General features: G+C 40.6%; 1 protein-coding gene across 2 annotated transcripts in view; it reads right to left on the bottom strand.

Annotated features, from left to right (window-relative positions):
• LOC140199656 (protein mono-ADP-ribosyltransferase PARP14-like) overlaps nucleotides 1-27,213 on the bottom strand; it is a 95,795-nt gene that overhangs the window by 56,033 nt on the left and 12,549 nt on the right. The window contains exons 4-7 of one of the 2 annotated variants that reach the window (XM_072262100.1): nucleotides 15,470-15,730; nucleotides 9,130-9,363; nucleotides 7,674-9,038; nucleotides 1,727-1,987 (exon numbers count right to left, since the gene is read on the bottom strand). In XM_072262100.1, the coding sequence (XP_072118201.1) occupies nucleotides 1,727-1,987; nucleotides 7,674-9,038; nucleotides 9,130-9,363; nucleotides 15,470-15,730 (2,121 nt within the window). Of the gene's footprint in view, nucleotides 1-1,726; nucleotides 1,988-7,673; nucleotides 9,039-9,129; nucleotides 9,364-13,467; nucleotides 13,857-15,469; nucleotides 15,731-27,213 lie in introns of those variants that run through there. The other variant, XM_072262101.1, reaches the window with a different exon arrangement.

Below are 27,213 nucleotides of genomic sequence, written 5' to 3'. Positions count from 1 at the left end.
AGAATTATTTTCCCTCTTACTGTTCTATTGTTTTTTTAATGCGCGGATCACAGGAATACTTGGAATTAGTCCATTAGTTGCTATGTACATGTTGCCCTTGCATAAAATATAGGAGCAGAATTAGGCCATTTGGCCTGTTGAGTCTGCTTTGCCATTTCATCATGGCTGATCCAATTTTCCTCTCAATCCCAATCTCTGTTTACCATGAATCTCTGATGAATGTGGTTGGAGCCTTCTACAGAAATGAAATATTCTTCCTTCAAAGTTCATACAACCTCTGGAGTATCCAGAAAAAAAAACAGTACAAGCTCTCGCTGCTGGCTCTCCAACAGGTTGGGTAAGTAACTATTCTTTGCGATAAAGAAGGAGCACACAGTCACTACTCAGATGGAGCCTGCTTCTGTAGTTGTGGTCTATACAGTTTGCAAACCTCATTAGAAAAGTGCAGGAGTCACATAAGTGATGTGTTACATGTAGATTGATTATCACTTCTCATTTCCATTGATATCCATAGAGTTACAGAAAAGCACATAGCAGAAACAATCCTTTCAGCCCATCTAGTCTGAGCCAAACCATTTAAGCTGCCTACTCTCATTGACCTGCACTGGGTCCACAGCCCTCCATTTCTCTAGTATCCATGTACTTATCCAAACTTTGCTTAAAACATTGAAATCGAGTTTGCATCCACCACTTGTGCTGGCAGCTCGTTCCACATTCTCACGACCCTCCGAGAGAAGGAGCTCCCCTCACATTCTCCTTAAACTTATAAAGCATGTTATCTGCATAATAGCTTATAGAAGTGCACAATCCTCCTTGAGCAATTCAGTAAATGATAATGTTATGCAAAGAATATCTAGGACATTATTTGGCATTTAGGTTAAAAACTCTTATATTGGTTCCATAAGGTTGTCACAGCCAGAGGAGTTAATGGGGAAAGCTCCCAATACCTATTAAATGCTCCCAATGGAAACGTCTCAGACAGCCTCTGACAACCACGTCCAGCTCCTGGCTTTCACGTGTGGCTTTCTTAATAAGCCTGGTGGAATTGTTTCTACTGATAGAAGGTAGAAAGGCATGTTACTGGCACCCTAAAACCAGTTGCTTCAGGTAGATGAGGCTTGTCAGCTGTGGTTGGCAGCTCATCTTGGAGAAGGAGATCTCTGATCTCAAACCTCAACAGCCTTGCGGCTAAACTCACTCATGGGGAAGGCTTCGGGAGAAAACCGAGGAAGAATCTGGACTTGGTGTTTCCAGGATAGTCTTACTTTGAGTTCAACGCTGACTGGCAACTCCTACAGTGCCGCTGGTCCCAAACTGTATTGGTCTCTGCAGTTCCTTTGGATTCATCAGCTGTGTGGAGAGGGCTACAGTTTGCTCGCCATATTGTACTGCTCTAGCTTGTGTATCATGTAAACAGCTGGGATACAACATCCATGCTCAACCCTGACCAACATAGGGCCTCAGATTAAAGAGGAACTGAAGTTTCCTACCACAAAACTAAAAGACTGAGCAAGATAAAAGGCATTATGGTCCCTAGAAACAACTACCATGCAGGATCTACTGTATATCTGAATGATTAATGTGCTGACACCTGTTACACATTTCCATCTCTTATTACTTCTGTCATTATTTATGTCTAAAATAATAATTTATTTGCTGTATTTCAGTGGATGAACAATGATACCTTAACACATTAAGCTACAAATTGATGATTTTTAACCCTTACCAATGTCAGTTTTGAAGGTGATGACAGCTGCGTCAATATCGGTTATTATTTCCAAACTGAATTCACCACGTGCTTCTTCCAAATCAGTCAATTTTTCAACAAACAGAGATAAAAGTTCACACGTAATGTCTTTAGGAAGGTCATTTAGCAGAACAGCCGAGGATTGTAAAATAGTATTACTCCTTTTCGGATGAAAACTCTTCACCGTTAACTGAATATTCTCCACAAGATGGACCCTTTGTCTCAACACTGCTTGAGTATCTATAAAAGAACATCAACACTATAAACGTTAGTAAAATCCAGACGTTAACTCTCCCCACTCCCATCAGACCATGACTAACAAAGAAGAGTACTGCAAAGGGCAGGCCCTTTGGCCCACGATGTTGTGCCAACACTTTAAACTACTCATGCATCAGTCTGACCCTTCCCGCACACAGAGCCCTCCGTTTTCTTTCATACACATGCTGAGCTAGGAGTCTCTTTAATGTCCCTCATGGATTTGCCTCTGCCAACAACTTCAAAGTAAATGTTATTATCAAAGTACATACATGTCACCATAAACAACCGAAAGATTCATTTTCTTAAGTACATACTCGACAAATCTATAGAATAATAACGATAACAAAATCAATGAAAGACCAGCAAACTAGGGCATTCAACCAGAGTGCAGAAGACAACAAACTGTGTAAGTGCAAAAAGAAGAAACATAATAATAATAATAAATAATTAAGCAATAAATATTGAGAACATGAGATGAAGAGTCCTTGAAAGGGAGTCCATTGGCTGTAGGAACATTTCAATGGTGGAGCAAGTGAAGTTATCTCCTTTGGTTCAGGAGCCTGATGGTTGAGGGACAGTGACTGCCCCAGAATCTGGTGAGAGTCCTGAGGCTCTTGTACCTTCGTCCTGATGGCAGCAGTGAGAAGAGAGCATGTCCTGGGTGGTGGGGTTCCCTGATGATGGACACTACCTTCCTGCAACAGCATTTCATGCTAAACCTCTAGCTTTCTCTAAAATTACATGCAAAATACCTGACAGTATAAATGCATTTGATTTATGTGTGTTGCGCTGTTAATGATATCTTCTATTGCTTTTCCGATATTGAGTAAACTACTTGGTAACTTACACAGAACACTGAAGGGACTCAACAGGTCTACCAGCATCCATGGAAATGAACAGAGTCTACGTTTCAGGCCGAGGCCCCTTTTTCAGGGCTGGAAAGGAAGGGGAAACACACCAAAATATAAAAGGGGAGGGGGTGGGGAAGGAGGATAGCTAGAAGGTGATAGGTGAAGCCAAGTCAGTGGTAGAGGTAAAAGGCTGGAGAGGAAGGAATCTGATGGGAGAAGAGAGTGGACCATAGGAGAAAGGGAAGGAGGAGGGGACTCAAGAGGAAGGTGAGAAGAGGTAAGAGGCCAGACTGAGGAAGAGGGAAGGGGGAGTAATTAATTGTCTTGCTTTTTTGTTGCCAGGCCACACTTGGATAAATTATCACTGAACTGGAAGATTTTGATAAGAGGCATGTCTTGAAATCTTCTGTCCTGGGTCGCAAAAACAAAGGAAATGGTTGTGGACTACAGGAGGAGACAGGCTAACCCCACTGACATCTATGGATCTGGGGTTGAGAGAATGGACAGCTTTAAGTTCCTCAGCATACACATCACTGAGGATCTCACATGGTCTGTACAAACCGGCTGTGTGGGTGAAAAAAGTACCAGGCGGTTGGAGAAGTTTGGTGTGAGTTCCCAAATCCTAAGGACTTTCTACAGGGGCACAATTGAGAGCATCCTGACTGGCTGCATCACTGCCCAGTATGGGAACTGTACTTCACTCAATAGCAAGACCCTGCAGAGAGTGGTGTGGACAGCCCAGCGCATCTGTAGATGTGAATTTCCCACTATTCAGAATATTTACAAAGACAGATGTGTAAAAAGGGCCCGAAAGATCATTGCAAACCCGACTCACCCCAACCACAAACTGTTCCAGCTGTTACCATTTGGGAAACGGTACCACAGCAGAAAAGCCAGGACCAACGTGTTCTGGGACATCTTCTTCCACCAGGCCATCAGACTGATTAATTCACGCTGATACAATTGTATTTCTATGCTATATTGACTTTCCTGTTTTATATTATATTTATTATCTATTACTATAAATTGCACATTGTACATTTAGATGGAGACGTAACGTAAAGATTTTTTATCCCTCATGTATTTGAAGGACATAAGAAACAAAGTCAATTCAATTCAAATTCAAGCTCAGATCCCATACTCTATTTAAATCATTTCTTTACAGTACAGAAAGGCACTCAACCAATCGACTTCACTCATTAAGCAATCTTAGTTGTTCCTTGGCTGTAACCAGCTCTCTCATCAATTTCTTTATGAAATTAACCAAACTGACTGAAGTGATCCTTAGCAGGAATACGAGGTGGGTGAATCATTCACTTGGAAATTCATGCTGAATATGCTGGAGCTGCATCAGGTTTGACCAAAAGGGGTCACAAACTGGATTACACCAACACCAAGGATGGCAATGTGTTTAAAGCTTTCTTTAAAACGCAAGCAAGATCAGCAATTTCCTTTGTGAGAAACCACATGCCTGCTACTTTTCAAACTGTATGTTCAAATATACAGTATCAGGCAGACTGAATTATTTTTTCTTTTGTCCAAAATATCTGGGTAAAGCCTTTTAGACAAGACGACCGTAATTCCTAGGAGCAGAATCAGGCCATTCAGCTCAAGTCTGCTCTGCCTCCCACCATGGTTTTTTTATTGTCCTTCTCATCTCCGTTCTTCTGCCTTTTCCCCATAACCTCCAACATCTTGATTAATCAATAACTTACCAACCTCTGCCTTAAATATTTCCACTGACTTGGCCTGCACAACCATCTCTGACAAAGAATTCCAGATTTACTGTCATGTTTAAAGAAAATTTTCCTTCTCTCTGTCCGGGACGAACTTCCCTCAATTCTGAGGTTATGTCCTCTGGTCCAAGACTCCCCACTATAAAAAAATTCTCTCCACATCCACTCTATTCAGACTTTCAATGTTCAACAGGTCTCAATGAGATTCCCTCTCATTCTTCTAAACTCCATCAAGTAAAGCCCCAAAGTCATCAAACGCTCCTCATAGGTTAACACTTTCATTCCTGGGGTCATCCTCGTGAATATCCTTTGGACCCTCTCCAACGCCAGCACAACTTTTCTTAGTTAAGGGGCCCAGGGCTGCTCACAGTTCTCTAAGTACAGTCCAAGCACTGCCTTATAAAGCCACAGCATTACATCCTTAGAAGTTGCTGGTGAACGCAGCAGGCCAGGCAGCATCTCTAGGAAGAGGTACAGTCAACGTTTCGGGCTGAGACCCTTCGTCAGGACTAACTGAAATAAGAGCTAGTAAGAGATTTGAAAGTGGGAGGGGGGGGGGAGATCCAAAATGATAGGAGAAGACAGGAGGGGGAGGGATGGAGCCAAGAGCTGGACAGGTGATTGGCAAAAGGGATATGACAGGATCACGGGACAGGAGGCCTAAGTAGAAAGAAAATGGGGGGGAACCAGAGGATGGGCAACGGGTATAGTGAGAGGGACAGAGGGAGAAAAAGGAGAGAGAGAAAAAGAATGTGTGTGTATATAAATAAATAACGGATGGGCTACGAGGGGGAGGTGGGGCATTAGCGCAAGTTTGAGAAGTCAATGTTCATGCCGTCAGGTTGGAGGCTACCCAGATGGAATATAAGATGTTGTTCCTCCAACCTGAGTGTGGCTTCATCTTTAAAGTAGAGGAGGCCATGGATAGACATATCAGAATGGGAATGGGACGTGGAATTAAAATGTGTGGTCACTGGGAGATCCTGCTTTCTCTGGCGGACAGAGCATAGGCGTTCAGCAAAATGATCTCCCAGTCTGCGTTGGGTCTTGCCAATATACAGAAGGCCACATCGGAAGCACCGGACGCAATATATCACCCCAGCCGACTCACAGGTGAAGTGTCGCCTCACCTGGAAGGACTGTTTGGGGCCCTGAATGGTAGTAAGGGAGGAAGTGTAAGGGCATGTGTAGCACTTGTTCTGCTTACAAGGATAAGTGCCAGGAGGGAGATCAGTGGGGAGGGATGGGGGGGACGAATAGACAAGGGAGTCGCGTAGGGAGCGATCCCCGCGGAAAGCGGGGGGGGGGAGGGAAAGATGTGCTTAGTGGTGGGATCCCGTTGGAGGTGGCAGAAGTTGCGGAAAATTATATGTTGGACCTGGAGGCTGGTGGGGTGGTAGGTGAGGACCAGGGGAACCCTATTCCTAGGGGGTAGCGGGAGGATGGAGTGAGAGCAGATGTGCGTGAAATGGGGGAGATGCGTTTGAGAGCAGAGTTGATGGTGGAGGAAGGGAAGCCTCTTTCTTTAAAAAAGGAGGATATCTCCTTCGTCCTGGAATGAAAAGCCTCATCCTGAGAGCAGATGCGGCGGAGACGGAGGAATTGCGAGAAAGGGATGGTATTTTTGCAAGAGACAGGGTGAGTAGAGGAATAGTTCAGGTAGCTGTGAGAGTCAGTAGGCTTACAGTAGACATCAGTAGATAAGCTCTCTCCAGAGACAGAGACAGAAAGATCAAGAAAGAGGAGGGAGGTGTCGGAAATGGACCAGGTAAACTTGAGGGCAGGGTGAAAGTTGGAGGCAAAGTTAATGAAGTCAACGAGCTCAGCATGCGTGCAGGAAGCAGCGCCAATGCAGTCATCGATGTAGCAAAGGAAAAGTTGGGACAGATACCAGAATAGATTTGGAACATAGATTGTTCCGCAAAGCGAACAAAAAGGCAGGTATAGCTAGGACCCATGCGGGTGCCCATAGCTACACCCTTAGTTTGGAGGAAGTGGGAGGAGCCAAAGGAGAAATTATTGAGAGTAAGGACTAATTCCGCGAGATGGAGCAGAGTGGTGGTAGAGGAGAACTGATTAGGTCTGGAATCCAAAAAGAAGCGGAGAGCTTTGAGACCTTCCTGATGGGGGGTGGAAGTATACAGGGACTGGACATCCATGGTGAACATAAAGCAGTGGGGGCCAAGTAACTTAAAATCATCGAAAAGTCTCAGGTTAGAGGAACAACACCTTATATTCCGTCTGGGTAGCCTCCAACCTGATAGCATGAACACTGACTTCTCAAACTTCCACTGATGTCCCACCTCCCCCTCGTACCCCATCCTTTATTTATTTATATACACACATTCTTTTTCTCTCTCTCCTTTTTCTCCCTCTGTCCCCCTCACTATACCCCTTGCCCATCCTCCGGTTTTTCCCCCCTCCCCCTTTTCTTTCTCCCTGGGCCTCCACTCCCATGATCCTCTCATATCCCTTTTGCCAATCACCTGTCCAGCTCTTGGCTCCATCCCTCCCCCTCCTGTCTTCTCCTATCATTTCAGATCTCGCCCTCCCCCTCCCACTTTCAAATCTCTTACTAGCTCTTCCTTCAGTTAGTCCTGACGAAGGGTCTCGGCCTGAAACCTCGACTGTACCTCTTCCTAGAGATGCTGCCTGGCCTGCTGCATTCACCAGCAACTTTTATTATGTCTGTTGCTTGAAATTCCAGCATCTGAAGATTTCCTCGTGTTTGAGCATTACATCCCTGCTTTTATATTCTAGTCCTCTTGAAATGAATGCTAATATTGCACTTGCTTTCCTCACCACCGCCTCAACCTGGAAGTTAACGTTTAGGGAATCCTGCATGTGGACTCCCAAGTTCTCTGCATCTCTGATCTTTCAATCTTCTACCCATTTACAAAATACTCCACACCTTTATTTCTAAATTTTACTTTTATATATAGGTTTATAAATATTAATCATTAAAATCGGATTAATTCTAAACAGAGACAATGAAATGAAATAAAAACTAAGAAAGCACAACATTGGTTATATATCATACTTCTCCATTTTATATTTCAAAATATTTGTAACTCTACTTGCCTTCAACACTTTCAAAGGACACTGTTATATTTCTGCCCTCTCGGCTAAAGAATGTGAGGGACCCACCACTGGTAATGAAATTTTCAAAGTACTTTCGGAGACTGTTATCGCTTACGTTGTCACTGGACAATATTCCACTAATTGTTCTCTTTTCATCCAGAAAGCTTCTTTGAATGATTGTGTTCTTTTTGACAAATTCACTGAGCTTTTCAAAAGCTTTGCAGACAGCATCCGAGTAGCCAGAGATAATAATCTGCGCATGCCTGTCCAGGGTTTTCTCTTCAATATCAACCCGTTTACTTTGGGAATTCAATGATTTATCTAATTTTCCCTTTATATCTGTCCATTCATTCTTTCTTATGACACTTATGTCTTGTATCTCAATACATTTGAAAGTGAGATGTCTTTTGATTTGCTTTTCTGCTTCACACAAAGTGTCTTCACTGCCAGTCAACACAACAGAGTTGCCCTGAATGTCAAATGCAGCACTGATTCCATTTGATGTAAAAAGGTGGGAGGAAACTTCTTGACAGTGTACTTTTCGTAGAAACTCAACAAGACAAGGGTCCAGATTAACCTGTTTCTCCTTCATCTCAAAGAGTTCTTCTAATAACTTGCTTTTAGCACAATAAACATCCAAAGATAAACCATATAATATTAAATGGCATGCATTTGGGCTGTACTTCATGTTAAGATTTGGAAATTGTTTGGTAAAACTGCTTTCAAGACCATTGTTTAATAATAAATCATATTTAGCTGGAGGAATTGGCACTACCTCAGATATACTTTGTTTTTCCCTTTCTAATTTTTTAATGGCATCATTCACAATTGATTTGAATGTTTGTTGCAGAATGTCCACACTCTCAGCCACGCCAGTGATGATTACTTTTCCCTTTGAAGTGTCTGGAATAACAACAACATTTTGGTTCAAATATTGACGCAAATCATTCTGAATTATTTCCCAAACTGATTTATTTGTGTCGTTTATATTAGTCTTGTACTTTGACAGAATAGAAACTAAATTATCTGAAGCCTCCTTTTTCCAGTTCTTTGCAAGATTCTCAAATGAACTCATATGCTTGGAAAGTGCTGGGGAAATATTGACCAAGTTCGATTGGCCTGATTCTGGGAATGCAATATTACAGTGGCACGAGGACATTCTGTCCATGATTTCTGCAATTCGCTTTTCATCTTGTTTAAGAAACCGTAGAATGTAGGAATCAATTTCAAACAGAAAGGGATCAAGCATTTTCACCACTGGTCTTTTGTTCCCATATAAAGCTGATCCAATTGATTCATAATAAGGATAGACATAAATTGGGGTTTTAGAAATCTTGTGTTCTTTAGACAGAATGACATCCAGAACTGCAAGCAAAACCAAAAAAATGTTAGAGAACAATAGGTTTAAATGTCCATAAATTTCTAATTCATCATTATTTTCCAAAGTACATATTACCTTCAGAATCTTCAAAAGAGATCACAGCTGCAGTATGCTCCAGTGTCATTTCTAAAGAGCTTACAATTCCATTTCCATTTTTAGCACTTTCAAAGTATAGTTTTAGAAGATCTTCACTGATGCTGGAAGGCAGGTTCTCCACTCTTAAACTCCTAGTTTTTTCCAGCATCTTCGCTCCAATTTTTTGCTGCTTCAGAAACTTGTTAGAACATTTTTGAATAAATTCAGAGAGATCTAAAAATAAAGTTGGGGGAAAAATAAACCTGTTAAAGGAATTCCAATTTTATTGAAAAATTTATAATTTAGTAATTAAAGATTTCAATTACAAAGCACGTCCAACACAGAAACAACTCATTCAACTTGACCAGTATATGATGTTTAAGCTCACGTAAATCTAAGGATATTCCTTTCTTCCCAATAGAATTGTTTTGAATGTACCGGTACTATTTTCAATCTCTCTCTGTTGTAGAAAGTTCCTCATTCTCCCCAGTCTTTTGGTAAAACTGTTTCTTTACATTTCCTTTCTGGATTTCTTGCTGACTCTCTATTACAATGGCTTTACTTTATTCTTCCTTCGAAACGGAAACATTCTCCATACAACATTCCTGTGTCGTGCTACCACTGAGCTACCGTGGCACTCCAATGATACTGCAATACAGGATATATTTTGAAGATAAACCTTTAATACCTGGATATTTCACACTTATTTCTTTGCTAACCTTCAATCACTTCACAGCTCTAACGGAAAGTTACTGACCTGAAACACTGCACACAACTGTAGTACAGCAGAAATGTAGAGCAATGGACTTGCTTAAAACTAATGAACAAAAATAGAATTCCATTCAAGGATTATTTCTATAAATCCTCAGGATTTAATTCTGGTGCTTTTTTTGTGCACTGACCCAGCTTTAGGTTTCTTTGGCAGGCAAGGAGCAGCAGGAATAAACTATCCTTGATATAAAGAAGACAGACTGCAAAAATAGAGGAATAAAATGTAATTTTAATTCCATCTTCCTCTACTTTTCTATGCATAATTTTAAATAAATGGGAAGCAATAACCTATGTAATACATCTACATATTAAGAAGGCAGCATTAATGACAGAACCAGAATATTGATAGAATATGTACATACACGTCCCCGTTTAAGTGAATTCAGAGCTCAAAGCAAAGGTGTTGCAGAATAACCTCATAAGGGCTCAAAATATCCTTGGGATTTTTGTGACTGAGACCATGCATAAGATCTCTCTTTACGCTGACGACTTATTGGTTCATATATCTAATCCTGACTAATCTATTCCTGCCTTGCTAAAATTATTCAATGAACTTGGAGATTTTTCAGGATATAAAATAAATTTCAGTAAAAGTGAATTGTTTCCTTCAAATGACTCTGCCTCTATATATGACAATACTCCTTTTAAAGTCATGGATTCTTTTAGATATTCAGGTATCATAATTACTAAAAAATATAAGGATCTTTCTAAAGCCAACTTTATTCCTTTAGTAGACTCTATGAAGTATTTATTTAGTAGATGGAGTCCACTTACATTTTCACTTGTTGATCGTATTCATATAGTTAAAATGATGATTCTACCGAAATTTTTATATTTATTTCAGAAAATCCCTTTTTTTTGACTAGGAAGTTTTTTGATCGAATTGATTGTATTATTTTATCTTTTATTTGGAATAATAAAAGACCAAAAACTAGTAAATGTCACTTACAAAGATTGAAAAAGGATGGAGGTCTTGCTTTGCCCAATCTAAGAAGGTATTATTAGGCCGTTAATGTGCGATACATGTCCTTTTGGTTATATTGGGTTGATAAGAGTAATCGGCCAATTTGGGTAGACCTGGAACTGCAAGTTGTTAAGCAGTTTTATTTAACCTCGTTATTGGGAGTTGCTTTACCTATACAATTAGCTAAAGTTGCTAATTTAAACCTATATCCTGTGATTAAGTATTCTTTACAGATTTGGCTCCAGTTCCGCAATTTTTTTTAATTTTAAAAAATTTAAACTTTGTAGTTTAATTTATCGAAATTACTTTTTTAAGCTTTCTTTGAGTGATCCAATTTTTTTACTTTGGAAGAGTAAAGTTATTAATTCATTTTTGGATTTATTTAAAAAAGATAAATCGATGTCTTTGGAACAATTAATTGATAAATATTCTCTTTCTTACTCACATTTTCTGCAATACTTTCAAGTTAGACATTTTTTACAAAAATATTTAAGTAATTTTCCTTACATATTGGAGGCTGACCTGTTAGATACTATTATGAGTATGAACCCTTCGATCTAGGGTTCTATTGGAAGAATTTATAATTTATTATTACAATGGGATAAGCGTCCTTTATCTAAGATTAAACAGGATTGGGAAAAGGAACTCAATTTGAATTTTATGAGGATTGGATGCGGATTTTGAAGTTGGTTAACTCTTCTTCAATTTGTGCAAGCCATTCACTGATTGAATTTAAAATTGTACATCATTATCATTTGACAAAGGACAGACTTCCTAAAATATTTTCTAATGTTGATAGTTATTCTGATAGATGTAAAACTGAGATAGCTACACTATATTGGAACAGTTTTGGAAGTCAGTTTTTTCAACAATTTCTAAAGCACTTAAAATTAATCTACAACCTAGTAAATTAACTGTGCCTTTTTGGAATAATTCCTCAAAATATTCATGTTATTTCTGTGTCTGACCATCATGTTATTGCATTTGTTACATTGATAGCGAGGAGGGCCATTTTGTTGAAGTGGAAGGATACATCAGCTCCCACTTTGTCACAATGGTTCTCTCAAGTGATGCTATGTCTTAGTTTGGAGAAAATTAGAAGTCAAACCTTTGAACCTGTATTTGATTTTGAGAAAAGATGGGGCTCATTTGCTCATTATTATCATTCGAGCCAATTGACAGATTTTTTTCCACGATCTAGTTGTAAATTTTTTGGTATCTTTTCTTTTCTTGCTGGCGGTTTGATGTTTATTTTTAGAAGCTTTTTGTATGACCCATGGCTCCGGGGTTGTACACCTAATGGGTTTTTTGCCCACTTTTTCTGCTTAGTACGTTTTTTTTTGTTATCCCAAATTTTTTTCTATCTTTAAGATAATGTCTTTTGTGAGACATTGTAACTGTTGTTACTTAACGTACTCCTGTTACTTCTTTTGTATAATATACCAATAAAAAGATTTGAAAAGAGAAGAAATTTTCAACAAGAGAAAACTTGATATTTCACATTTGATTCCTTGATTAGAGCCTCCGCAGAATGATACAATTCACCTACTTGTTAAAAACAGAAATAAAAATCATCTAAATCAGCCTATTTACAATATATTAGATTAAAGCTTCTAATATTGCTTGTGAGAGGAGCCATTGAGAAAGAACAAAGGGATGGGGATTCTTAGTGGGAAGCACATTTGCAAAAATAATTCAGAACTCTCTGATTCCCATGAAATTGTTTAAAATGCCAACCATTTGCAGTGGTAAATAGGGACCCAGATCATACTGCATGAAACAGATAAATGGTTTGAGTGCAGTATTGTGGCTGTCCATCATGTCTGACAATGACAGGACCTTGTGTAGGAGAGTTTTTAAAGTGGAAAACCGTTGCACTGGGCAGTTCCACTCTTTCAACCTCGCAAGTCCAGGTCCAGTGGTACAAACAAGGATCACAAACCGGGGTCCTCCTTGGTTGCAGAGGATGTTCATGACGTCTTCTGTGCCTTGTCATGCCCTTTGCTTTCCACGGAGCGTTACAGTACAGCCTTCCTGGCCATAGGATCTCACTATAGATCTCATTCGTCCAGTCGCCAGAGCTGACTTTGCATGCTGGGATAGGCACGTCACTAACTCACTGGTGTATGAGGCAGAAGACTACCCTGGAGCCTAGTGATAGGCCACTTTAGAAATGGTACCTCCGTTTCAGATCATTCCAGTGACAACACCGAGAGCAAAATAACTTCCTCGTCTCCAATCTGGCTGTAAGTGTGTTAATGAAAACACAATGAAGATACATAGGTGATAAATGATGCTTGTTTGCAGGTCAGTAATATCACTGCTGCTTTTAAGGCAGCAAGTCAAATCAAGTAACTATATACCTCTATACCATCAAATGAAACATTTCTCCGGACCAGGTTATAAAGCCATTTTCAGGACTGTAGCGACACGCGGTGCATATGGAAGGGCACTGAAAACATCAACTGCAGGGCATCAACTGCCTGGGCTGGTGATGCCTCCCTCCCAGATGCGCTGAACAACTTCAACGTTCGTTTCGAGGCGCAAACTGACGCAGCAGTGAGGAAGGCCACTCGTCCTCCCAATGACCAGGTGGTTCTTACCTTGGCCAATATGAGGAAAACTCTACACAGGGTCAACCCATGGAAGGCTGCTGGACCGGAGAATATTCCTGGCAGAGTGCTCAGAGGATGTGCAGACCAGCTGGCAGATGTTCTCACTGTCATCTTCAACATCTCCCTGAGCAGTGCTGTCGTTCCAACGTACTTCAAGGCCGCCATCATTGTCCCCGTGCAGAAGAAGTCTTCAGTGTCCTGCCTCAACGACTACCATCCCGTTGCACTCACATCTATCATCATGAAGTGTTTCGAGAGGCTCGTCATGAGGCACATCAAGACCCTGCTGCACCCCTCACTGGACCCCCTGCAGTTCGTGTACTGTCCCAACCATTCAACAGACGATGTCTTCGCCACCACCCTTCACCTGGCCCTCACCCACCTGGACAAAAAAGACACATATATTCAAATGCTGTTCATAGATTTCAGTTCAGCACTCAACACAATCATTCCTCAGAAACTGATAGGAAAGCTGAGCCTACTGGGCCTGAACACCTCCCTCTGCAACTGGATCCTAGACTTCCTGACGGGGAGACCTCAGTCAGTCCGGATCAGGAGCAGCATCTCTAACACCATCACACTGTTGAGTCTGCTTTGCCATTTCATCATGGCTGATCCAATTTTCCTCTCAATCCCAATCTCTGTTTACCATGAATCTCTGATGAATGTGGTTGAAGCCTTCTACAGAAATGAAATATTCTTCCTTCAAAGTTCATACAACCTCTGGAGTATCCAGAAAAAAAAACAGTACAAGCTCTCGCTGCTGGCTCTCCAACAGGTTGGGTAAGTAACTATTCTTTGCGATAAAGAAGGAGCACACAGTCACTACTCAGATGGAGCCTGCTTCTGTAGTTGTGGTCTATACAGTTTGCAAACCTCATTAGAAAAGTGCAGGAGTCACATAAGTGATGTGTTACATGTAGATTGATTATCACTTCTCATTTCCATTGATATCCATAGAGTTACAGAAAAGCACATAGCAGAAACAATCCTTTCAGCCCATCTAGTCTGAGCCAAACCATTTAAGCTGCCTACTCTCATTGACCTGCACTGGGTCCACAGCCCTCCATTTCTCTAGTATCCATGTACTTATCCAAACTTTGCTTAAAACATTGAAATCGAGTTTGCATCCACCACTTGTGCTGGCAGCTCTTTCCACATTCTCACGACCCTCCGAGAGAAGAAGCTCCCCTCACGTTCTCCTTAAACTTATAAAGCATGTTATCTGCATAATAGCTAATAGAAGTGCACAATCCTCCTTGAGCAATTCAGTAAATGATAATGTTATGCAAAGAATATCTAGGACATTATTTGGCATTTAGGTTAAAAACTCTTATATTGGTTCCATAAGGTTGTCACAGCCAGAGGAGTTAATGGGGAAAGCTCTCACTACCTACTAAATACTCCCAATGGCAATGTCTCAGACAGCCTCTGACAACCACGTCCAGCTCCTGGCTTTCATGTGTGGCTTAGCTAATAAGCCTGGTGGAATTGTTTCTACTGATAGAATGTAGAAAGGCATGTTACTGGCACCTTAAGACCAGCTGCTTCAGGTAGATGAGGCTTGTCAGCTGTGGTTGGCAGCTCATCTTGGAGAAGGAGATCTCTGATCTCAAACCTCCACAGCCTTGTGGCTAAACTCGCCATATCGTACTGCTCTAGCTTGTGTATCATGTAAACAGCTGGGATACAACATCCATGCTCGACCCTGACCAACATGGGCCTCAGATAAAAGAGGAACTGAAGTTTCCTACGACAAAACTAAAAGACTGAGCAAGATAAAAGGCATTATGGTCCCTAGAAACAACTACCATGCAGGATCTACTGTATATCTGAATGATCAATGTGCTGACACCTGTTACACATTTCCATCTCTTATTACTTCTGTCATTATTTGTGTCTAAAATAATAATTTATTTGCTGTATTTTAGTGGATGAACAAAGATACCTTAACACATTAAGCTACAAATTGATGAGTTTTCACCCTTACCAATGTCAGTTTTGAAGGTGATGACAGCTGCATCCATATCGGTTATTATTTCCAAACTGAATTCACCACGTGCTTCTTCCAAGTTAGTCAATTTTTCAACAAACAGAGATAAAAGTTCACACGTAACATCTTTTGGAAGGTCATATAGCAGGACAGCTGAGGATTGTGAAGAAGTATTATTCCTTTTCGGATGAAAACTCTTCACCGTTAACTGAATATTCTCCACAAGATGGACCCTTTGTCTCAACACTGCTTGAGTATCTATAAAAGAACATCAACACTATAAATGTTAGTAAAATCCAGACGTTAACTCTCCCCACTCCCATCAGACCATGACTTACAAAGAAGAGTACTGCAAAGGGCAGGCCCTTTGGCCCACGATGTTGTGCCAACACTTTAAACTACTCATGCATCAGTCTGACCCTTCCCGCACACAGAGCCCTCCGTTTTCTTTCATACACATGCTGAGCTAGGAGTCTCTTTAATGTCCCTCATGGATTTGCCTCTGCCAACAACTTCAAAGTAAATGTTATTATCAAAGTACATACATGTCACCATAAAGAACCCAAAGATTCATTTTCTTTAGTATATACTCGACAAATCTATAGAATAATAACTATAACAGAATCAATGAAAGACCACCAAACTAGGGCATTCAGCCAGAGTGCAGAAGACAACAAACTGTGTAAATGCAAAAAGAAGAATCATAATAATAATAATAATAATAAATAAGCAATAAATATTGAGAACGTGAGATGAAGAGTCCTTGAAAGGGAGTCCATTGGCTGTAGGAACATTTCAATGGTGGAGCAAGTGAAATTATCTCCTTTGGTTCAGGAGCCTGATGGTTGAGGGACAGTGACTGCCCCAGAATCTTGTGAGAGTCCTAAGGCTCTTGTACCTTCGTCCTGATGGCAGCAGTGAGAAGAGAGCATGTCCTGGGTGGTGGGGTTCCCTGATGATGGACACTACCTTCCTGCAACAGCATTTCATGCTAAACCTCTAGCTTTCTCTAAAATTACATGCAAAATACCTGACAGTATAAATGCATTTGATTTATGTGTGTTGCGCTGTTAATGATATCTTCTATTGCTTGTCTGATATTGAGTAAACTACTTGGTAATTACACAGAACACTGAAGGAACTCAACAGGTTGGCCAGCATCCATGGAAATGAACAAAAAGTCTACGTTTCAGGCCGAGACCCCTTTTTTAGGGCTGGAAAGGAAGCGGAAACACACCAAAATATAAAAGGGGAGGGGGAGGGGGAGGGGAAGGAGGATGGCTAGAAGGTGATAGGTGAAGCCAAGTCGGTGTGAAAGGTAAAAGGCTGGAGAGGAAGGAATCTGATAGGAGAAGAGAGTGGACCATAGGAGAAAGGGAAGGAGGATGGGCCTCAAGAGGCAGGTGAGAAGAGGTAAGAGGCCAGACTGAGGAAAAGAAGAGGGAAAGGGCAGTAATTAATTCTCTTGCTTTTTTGTTGCCAGGCCACACTTGGACAAATTTTCGCTGACCTGGAATATTTTGATAAGAGACATGGCTTAAAATCTTCTGTACTGGGTCATAAAAACAAAGGAGCTGGTTGTGGACTACAAAAGGAATGGAGACAGGCTAAGCCCTATTGACATCTGTGGATCTGGGGTTGAGAGAATGAACAGCTTTAAGTTCCTCAGCATATACATCACCGAGGACCTCATGTTGTCTGTACCTACCGGCTGTGTGGGTGAAAAAAGAACTAGACGGTTGAAGAAGTTTTGTATGAGTTCCAAATCCTAAGGACTTTCTACAGGGGCACAATTGAGAGCATCCTGACTGGCTGCATCACTGCCTGGAACTGCACTTCCCTCAATAGCAAGACTCTGCAGAGAATGGTGTGGATAGCCCAGCGCATCTGTAGATGTGAATTTCCCACTATTCAGAACATGTACAAAGACAGATGTGTAAAAAGGGCCCGAAGGATCATTAGAGACCCGAGTCACCCCAACCACAAACTGATTTAGCTGCTACCATCTGGGAAACGGTACCAGAGCATAAAAGCCAGGACCAACAGGCTCTGGGACATCTCCTTCCACCATGATGTGAAGGATGTAAGAAATGAATTCAATTCAATTCAAATTCAAGCTCAGATCTCATACCCTATTTAACCATTTCTTTACAGTACAGAAAGGCATTCGACCAATTGACTAAGCTCATTAAGCAATCTTAGTTGTTCCTTGGCTGTAACCAGCTTTCTCATCAATTTCTTTATGAAATTAATCCAAATGGTTGAAGTGATCCTTAGCAGGAATACGAGGTGGGTAAATCATTCACTTGGAAATTCTTTTTTTTTAAATTTTATTTTTATTTGGATAAGGAATTCACAAGTATCATGTACTTGTTTCACATGTATAACCTTTTCCATTTTTTTATATGTATAAAACTATAAGTACTTATACACTCTTAAGTACACATTGAGATGATATAAAAAGAAATTAGACACTTAAATAGATAATTATGTACAGTGCAAATTTTAATCTATTAGGCTAAGTAATGGCATTAATTGTTAAGAGAAATAGTAATAATAGTGGATTAGTAATAGTTTCCATATATCTCTTCTGGACCATTTCTTCTGGTCCAAAATGTTGTATGTAAGCCTATGTAACAACCATTGTAGGTGTTTATATCCTAACTTGTTCATGCTTGCTCCTGCCCCCAGACATAATTATCCAATCCCTATGTACTTATTTACTTAATTTTATCATTTTTTACCCCTTACCCAAATCTTTTCCTTTACTTGTATTAATTCTCTATTTTCCAAAAAAAAAACAAAAACCGTAAACATTTGGACTAGGGGTGCTTACGTTAGCAATATTACTGTGTTGATGTGAAGAGCAGTGTAAATCATTAGGGGAGTCATCTAAAGTCTGCTCGCATTGGGGTTATATATTCAATCCATTTATTCCAGATTTGATAAAATTTTTCTTTTTGAATTCTCAGGGAGTAAGTCAACTTTTCCATTTTAAGTATTTGCAAGATAGTTTCGTGCCAATCTTCTAATGTAGGTGGTATTGGATTTAGCCACTTTCTAGTGATTGATTTCTTACTTGCCGCTAAAAGAGCCTGCAGCAACTTTATATCTTCCTTCTGTTCAAGAAACAACACATGCCCCAAATAGAGCGTCTCGAAGTTCAGAGGTATCTGGGTCCTAAGTACCTTAACTAATGTTCTATGAATACCTTTCCAATATAGACTTAATTTAGGGCAATCCCAGAAAATATGGAAATGATTTGCCTCCTTGGAGCCGCACCTTCTCCAACACGTCACATTTGTATCTTTATATTTTTCCTGATATGGGGTCTTTAAGTATCTTGTAATATTTTTCCAACAATGTTCTCTCCAAGTCAAAGAATTAGTCGAAGACCACTGAAAGCTGCATATTTTCCCCCAAGCCTCCTCTTAAAGTACCAACCCCGCTTCTTTCTCCCACTTCTCCTTAATATACAATGTGTTTACATTTTTAGTATGGGAGAGTGCATTATATAATCGAGAAACTGATTTACTAGGTATTGAACCGCAAGCCGAATTCAGAATCTTGAAAAATTCTAATTCTACTGTTGATAGGTCTGTATATCTACAACTCTGGTTAACATAGTGTTGTACTTGAAGGTACCTAAAAAAGTCATTGTGTTCTAGGCTATGTTTGTCCTGCAGGAATTGGAAACTTTGTAATACTCTTTTATGAATAAATGAGAGGTAGGTTGTAAGACCTTTCTTTATCCAAGGTTCAAATCTCTTATCTCCTCTGTTGGGAAGGAATTCAGTAACATATGCCCACCATCTGAAGAGTTTTAACATGTTATTAATTCCACATGAATTAATCACCTTCTGCCATACTTTTAACGTAAGATTTATCCAACTGTTTTTAAATTTTTCCAATTGGGCCATCAATCCTTTGTCAGCTATTGAGGCCTGTAGAGGAAAACTGTCAACCAATCTAAATTCTATTTCCTTCCATCCAACCTTATATTCCCTATTACACCAATATAACAGAGGGGTCATCTGTGAGGCATAAAAATAATTTCTCAAGCAAGGAAGAACCATACCTCCTCCTTCCTTCCCTAACTGTAAGGTGTTATATCGAATTCTAGGTTTCTTTCCTTGCCAAATGAAGCGGGAAATCCATTTGTCCCATTCCCTGAATTGATTATCATCCACCTCCACAGGTAAAGTACGGAAAAGATACAGTAACCGAGGAAGAATATTCATTTTTATAGTATTTATCCTTGAATTTAAACTTAAAAAGGGGAGAAGATTCCATCTATGCATATCTGCTTTTATATCTGAGATTAATGGCCCATAATTTACCTGTGACAGTGTTGAACGATCCTTCGGCAGGGTTATTCCTAAAAATTTTAATGATTTAGCTTCCCACTTAAGATCATATGTATCCTGCAATTTTTTGGATGGTGTATAATTTAGGGACATAACCTGCGTTTTCTTTACATTTATTTTATAACCTGATATTTTCCCAAAGTCATCCAACAGTGTAAACAATCCTATAAATGATTTTTCTGGTTCACTCAGATAGACTAAAACATCATCTGCGAATAACGCCACTTTCTGTTCAATCCCTGCCACCTTGATAACTCTTACGATTTCGCTCTGTCTTATTAGTTGGGCAAGCGGTTCAATATATAGTGCAAAAAGGAGAGGAGAAATTGGGCATCCCTGTCTAGTGCCTCTCTCTAAAATAAAGGAGTCAGAGAGGTCCCCATTTATCTTAATTCGAGCTGTCGGGCTGTCATATAGAGTCTAATTACTTTAATAAACTTTTATTGAAAGCCGAATCTTCCTAACACTCTGTATAGGAATGCCCAACTAACCGAATCAAAAGCTTTCTCAGCGTCTAATCCTACTACCATTGTCTCTGCCTCGTTCTTATTAACCTGTTCTAGTATGTGTAGAGTTCTCCTTATGTTGTCCTGTGTTTGTCTTTGTTGAATAAATCCAGTCTGGTCTAAATGGATTAGGCCAGGTAAGAGCTTTTCCAATCTGCACGCTAATATAGATGTAAATAGTTTGTAATCTAAATTAAGAACACTAATTGGCTGATAATTGCCACATTCTAGTCTATTTTTACTCTCTTTAGGAATAACTGAAATAATCGCTTCTCTCCAGGAAGGTGGAGTTTCTCTTCTCTGCAAGATCCAATTAAAGGTGTTAAGTAGTAATGGGGCTAACTGTGACTTCAGGGATTTGTACCACTCTGAGGTAAACCCATCTGAACCCGGGGACTTTCCAGCCTTTAACCTAGAGATGGCCACATTCAGTTCTTTGGCAGTTACTGGTTCTAATAGACTTTCATTTTGTAAATCTGTAAGTTTAGGTAGATCTAAAGAATTCAATAAACTGTCTATATAGGGCTCACTGGAGCCCGGGGTTGGGAGTACAGCTCTCGATAATGCTTCAAAACTCTCTTGAATTTTCCCTATTGTACTCTCCACAAGCTTTGTCTCTGGATTCTTTATTTTATGAATTGTATTGTCTGCTTGCTGTTTTCGTAATTTATATGCTAATAATCTAGCTGATTTACCTCCTACTTCATAATTCTTTTGTCTCAGGTAAAGAAAATTTCTTTGAGTTTCCAATGTATAAATATCATCAATTTCACTTTGCAATTTCCTAATATCCTGTTTTAAATTAGAATTACTTTTGTTGCTATCTACAACTTAAAGTTGTTTTAATTTTCCTTGAAGGTCTGTTAATTTTTGTGCATTGATTTTTTTTCATGTGAGTGGTAATGGAAATAATTTTCCCTCTCAGTACAGCTTTCAATGTATCCCGTAAGATCACTGGTGATGTTTCTCCCATGTCATTAAGGTCTAGGTATTCTTTGATTTCTCCCCTCAATCTCTCCATTACTTTCGGGTTATTGAGTATATGTGAGTTTAGCCGCCATAGTGTTTTCCTCATTTTCCTTTCCAGGATTAGAGACATAGAGACTGGGCTATGATCCGACAGATCAATTGTTTCAATATTACGGTTTTTTATCCTGAGTCTATCTGTATTAAAGATAAAGAAATAGTCTATCCTTGAATAGGCTGAATGAGGGAAAGAGTAATGTGTATAATCATTACTAGTGGGGTGTAATTCCCTCCACACATCTATAATTCCCAACTCCTCCATCAATAAATTCATTTTCCGAGTCAGAGGTTTATTCTGAGTAACTATTCTTGAAGAATCTAATATAGGATTTAATCTAATATTAAAATCCCCTCCACAAATTACTACCCCTTGAGAATTGACCATTAGGTCAAAAATGTGTCTATAAAATGACCATTCACAACCTGGAGGAGCATAAACATTCAGCAATATTATTTCTGTACCTTCTTTTCTTCCTGTAATTTTTACAAATCTTCCATCTTTGTCTTTAGTCTCTGAAATATGTTCATAACTAAGAGTACTTGATATTAAAGTAGCTACCCCTCTTTTGTGGCTCAATTTATATGATGAATAAAATACATGCTTAAAGCCCATTCTTTTTAATTTTCCATGTTCAGATTGGCTCATATGTGTTTCCTGGAGGAAAGCTATTTGTGCCCTCTCTTTTTTCAATTTAGACATAATCTTATCTCTTTTAATTAGATTCAAAACCCCAGTAACATTATAGGAAATTATTTTTACCAATTCAATTTGCATTTTTCTCTAGTAGAAAAAAACTCTCCTTTTCTAACCAAACAGTAAGCAATCCCTTCTCAACAGTAAACCAAGACATATAACCACACCCTAGACATTCTTGAACGTATAACATTTGAACATTTTTCCCGACTTCCCACAGTGAAGCCTGAGCACCGACCCGCCTCAGTTCAGAGGGATAACCTCTATCTTCACCCTGTGTTAGAGGGCCCTCTGCAGTTTGAATAATCATAGAGAATTTTCTCCTATTTATGTCTCAACCATATTGCTATCATTCAAGTTATTCCGTCTAGTTTATTTTCAGTTACCAGTTTTCATTTTACCTTCAGGTCCAATTTACTCTTTTCAGTCCTTTCTCTTAATTAATCTGTATTCTCTGTACATTCGCGTCTGAATATTTGCAGCTTTTCCTTGTAGTTTGACACTCTGGTTCGTGTGGAGCATCCTCGCCACACTGGCTGCCACGACTTCTGACGAATCCTCTCCAGTAGCGACTCCGGTTGGGTGATAACTTTAATAGGTAGTCCCCGGTCCGCCAGGTCCAACGTTGCCTCCTCCGCCGTAGCATAAGTTTTTGTCCCTTCGTCGTAAAAGATTTCCAGCCGAGTTGGATACAGGGTCTGAAATCTGATGTTGCTTTCCTTCAGGACCCTCCGTGTTTCCGCATATCCCTTCCGTCTGGCAAGAATCCACGGTGCGTAGTCGTGGTCTAAACTGATTTTACAGTTGCTCCACATGAAACCTTTCTTTTGCCATGCCCGTTTAAGCACCTCTTCCTTCGTCCTGTAACTGAGAAATCTGACTAGAATCGATCTGGGCTGGGCGCCTGCCGGAGGCTGTGGTGCCAACGTGTGGTGGGCCCTTTCTATCTGTAGGTCTTTTGCGTCCGGTATATCAAGGTTCTCTCTAAGCAGCCTCTCCACGAAGGGAGTCATCAATCCGGGTTTACCTTCAGTTCCTTCGGGAACTCCACAGATCCTCACATTTTCCCTTCTTGAGCGGCCTTCTTGGTCTATGAGCTTCCACTGGAGCTGCTCTTGCAACTTTAGCATTTCTGCTATCACTTCCTCTGCGTTTTGTAGCTTCTCTTCAATTCCAACAATCCTCGCTTCGGCTTCATCTATCCTCGAATTAGTTTTTACTATTTCTCCTTTAATATCTTCCAGCTGTTTGTTGTTATAGAAACATAGAAAATAGGTGCAGGAGTAGGCCATTCGGCCCTTCAGGCCTGCACCTCCATTTATTATGATCATGGCTGATCATCCAACTCAGAACCCCATCCCAGCCTTCCCTCCATACCCCCTGACCCCCGTAGCCACAAGGGCCATATCTAACTCCCTCTTAAATATAGCCAATGAACTGGCCTCAACTGTTTCCTGTGACAGAGAATTCCACAGATTCACCACTCTCTGTGTGAAGAAGTTTTTCCTAATCTCGGTCCTAAAAGGCTTCCCCTCTATCCTCAAACTGTGGCCCCTCGTTCTGGACTTCCCCAACATCGGGAACAATCTTCCTGCATCTAGCCTGTCCAATCCCTTTAGGATCTTATACGTTTCAATCAGATCCCCCCTCAATCTTCTAAATTCCAACGAGTACAAGCCCAGTTCATCCAGTCTTTCTTCATATGAAAGTCCTGCCATCCCAGGAATCAATCTGGTGAACCTTCTTTGTACTCCCTCTATGGCAAGGATGTCTTTCCTCAGATTAGGGGACCAAAACTGCACACAATACTCCAGGTGTGGTCTCATCAAGGCCTTGTACAACTGCAGTAGTACCTCCCTGCTCCTGTACTCAAATCCTCTCGCTATAAATGCCAGCATACCATTCGCCTTTTTCACCGCCTGCTGTACCTGCATGCCCACTTTCAATGACTGGTGTATAATGACACCCAGGTCTCGTTGCACCTCCCCTTTTCCTAATCAGCCACCATTCAGATAATAATCTGTTTTCCTATTTTTGCTACCAAAGTGGATAACTTCACATTTATCCACATTAAATTGCATCTGCCATGAATTTGCCCACTCACCCAACCTATCCAAGTCACCCTGCATCCTCTTAGCATCCTCCTCACAGCTAACACTGCCACCCAGCTTCGTGTCATCCGCAAACTTGGAGATGCTGCATTTAATTCCCTCATCCAAGTCATTAATATATATTGTAAACAACTGGGGTCCCAACACTGAGCCTTGCGGTACCCCACTAGTCACCGCCTGCCATTCTGAAAAGGTCCCGTTTATTCCCACTCTTTGCTTCCTGTCTGCTAACCAACTCTCCACCCACACCAATACCTTACCCCCAATACCGTGTGCTTTAAGTTTGCACACTAATCTCCTGTGTGGGACCTTGTCAAAAGCCTTCTGAAAATCCAAATATACCACATCCACTCGTTCTCCCCTATCCACTCTACTAGTTACATCCTCAAAAAATTCTATGAGATTCGTCAGACATGATTTTCCTTTCACAGATCCATGCTGACTTTGTCCGATCATTTCACCGCTTTCCAAATGTGCTGTTATCACATCCTTGATAACTGACTCCAGCAGTTTCCCCACCACCGACGTTAGGCTAACCGGTCTATAATTCCCCGGTTTCTCTCTCCCTCCTTTTTTTAAAAAGTGGAGTTACATTAGCCACCCTCCAATCCTCAGGAACTAGTCCAGAATCTAACGAGTTTTGAAAAATTATCACTAATGCATCCACTATTTCTTGGGCTACTTCCTTAAGCACTCTGGGATGCAGACCATCTGGCCCTGGGGATTTATCTGCCTTCAATCCCTTCAATTTACCTAACACCACTTCCCTACTAACATGTATTTCGCTCAGTTCCTCCATCTCACTGGACCCTCTGTCCCCTACTATTTCTGGAAGATTATTTATGTCCTCCTTAGTGAAGACAGAACCAAAGTAATTATTCAATTGGTCTGCCATGTCCTTGCTCCCCATAATCAATTCACCTGTTTCTGTCTGCAGGGGACCTACATTTGTCTTTACCAGTCTTTTCCTTTTTACATATCTATAAAAGCTTTTACAGTCCATTTTTATGTTCCCTGCTAGTTTTCTCTCATAATCTTTTTTCCCCTTCCTAATTAAGCCCTTTGTCCTCCTCTGCTGAACTCTGAATTTCTCCTAGTCCTCAGGTGAGCCACTTTCTCTGGCTAATTTGTATGCTTCTTCTTTGGAATTGATACTATCCCTAATTTCTCTTGTCAGCCACGGGTGCACTACCTTCCTTGATTTATTCTTTTGCCAAACTGGGATGAACAATTGTTGTAGTTCATCCATGCAACCTTTAAATGCTTGCCATTGCATATCCACCGTCAATCCTTTAAGTGTCATTTGCCAGTCTATCTTAGCTAATTCACGTCTCATACCTTCAAAGTTACCCTTCTTTAAGTTCAGAACCTTTGTTTCTGAATTAACTATGTCACTCTCCATCTTAATGAACTCTCCAAATTATCTTGTCGGAACTCACGAATCTCTCCGAGAATCAAAGACAGAGTCACCGATTCCTCCTCATTATCTCCGTCCTGGCTTGCCGTAGGGGAGCTAGGCCCGTCGCCTTGCTGCGTCTCTTTATGTTTATCATCCTTCTGAGCGGACTTTTTAATCTTGTTCTTAGACATCATCCTTGCCCCTTTTATTAATATAGTTATGCAATATTAAGTATTCGTCTAAATTCAATTTTGGGGCAGTTTACCTTCTTTTTGGCCGAGAGACCTTTTCCTTATGCCGCCATTCCCTTGATAACCCGAAAGTCCACTCACTTGGAAATTCATGCTGAATATGCTGGAGCTGCATCAGGTTTGACCAAAGGGGTCACAAACTGGATTACACCAACACCAAGGATGGCAATGTGTTTAAAGCCTTCTTTAAAACGCAAGCAAGATCAGCAATTTCCTTTGTGAGAAACCACATGCCTGCTACTTTTCAAACTGTATGTTCAAATACACAGTATCAGGCAGACTGAATTAATTTTTCTTTTGTCCAAAATATCTGGGTAAAGCCTTTTAGACAAGATGACCATAATTCCTAGGAGCAGAATCAGGCCATTCAGCTCGAGTCTGCTCTGCCTCCCACCATGGTTTTTTTATTGTCCTTCTCATCTCCATTCTTCTGCCTTTTCCCCATAACCTCCAACATCTTGATTAATCAATAAATTATCAACCTCTGCCCTAAATATATCCACTGACTTGGCCTGCACAGCCATCTGTGACAAAGAATTCCAGATTTACCATCATGTTTAAAGAAAATTTTCCTTCTCTCTGTCCTAGACGAACTTCCCTCAATTCTGAGGTTATGCCCTCTGGTCCTAGACTCCCCACTATAAAAAAATTCTCTCCACATCCACTCTATTCAGACTTTCAATGTTCAATAGGTCTCAATGAGATTCCCTCTCATTCTTCTAAACTCCATCAAGTAAAGCCCCAAAGTCATCAAATGCTCCTCATAGGTTAACACTTTCATTCCCGTGAATCTCCTTTGGACACCCCGATGCACCATCAATTACTCCAAAAGACTGGAAGTAGAGTAAATACTGAAAGGCTTTTATTAACAGTAAATGGACCAACGTCCATGCTGGATATCTGTCCTGGACTGAGGGAGGAGCAGTGACACAATCGCCTTTATTCAGGGGTCTGTGGGAGAAGCCACAGGAGCAGTCAGCAGAGGGGTGTGTCCAGGCATGTCCAGACAAGTAACCCAGTTAAAGTAAAAGTAAAGGCATCCGTTGGTCTTGCGAGACCATGGATCTGTGCCTGGAAAGTCTTCACTCTCCAGGGCGCAGGCCTGGGCAAGGTTGTATGGAAGACCAGCAGTTGCCATTATGCAAGTCTCCCCTCTCCATGCCACCGATGTTGTCCAAGGGAAGGGAATTAGGACCCATACAGCTTGGCACCAGTGTCGTCGCAGAGCAATGTGTGATTAAGTGCCTTGCTCAAGGACACAACACACTGCCTCAGCTGGGGCTCGAACTCACGACCTTCACGTCGCTAGTCTAATGCCTTAACCACTTGGCCATGCGCCCACCAGTTACAACCTATATATATGGTTTACCACACACTCTCCAATGCC

The sequence above is a fragment of the Mobula birostris genome, chromosome 6 (assembly GCF_030028105.1).
Source record: "Mobula birostris isolate sMobBir1 chromosome 6, sMobBir1.hap1, whole genome shotgun sequence".
Classification (NCBI taxonomy): domain Eukaryota; kingdom Metazoa; phylum Chordata; class Chondrichthyes; order Myliobatiformes; family Myliobatidae; genus Mobula; species Mobula birostris.
This window is presented reverse-complemented; position numbering and strand designations above follow the sequence as displayed.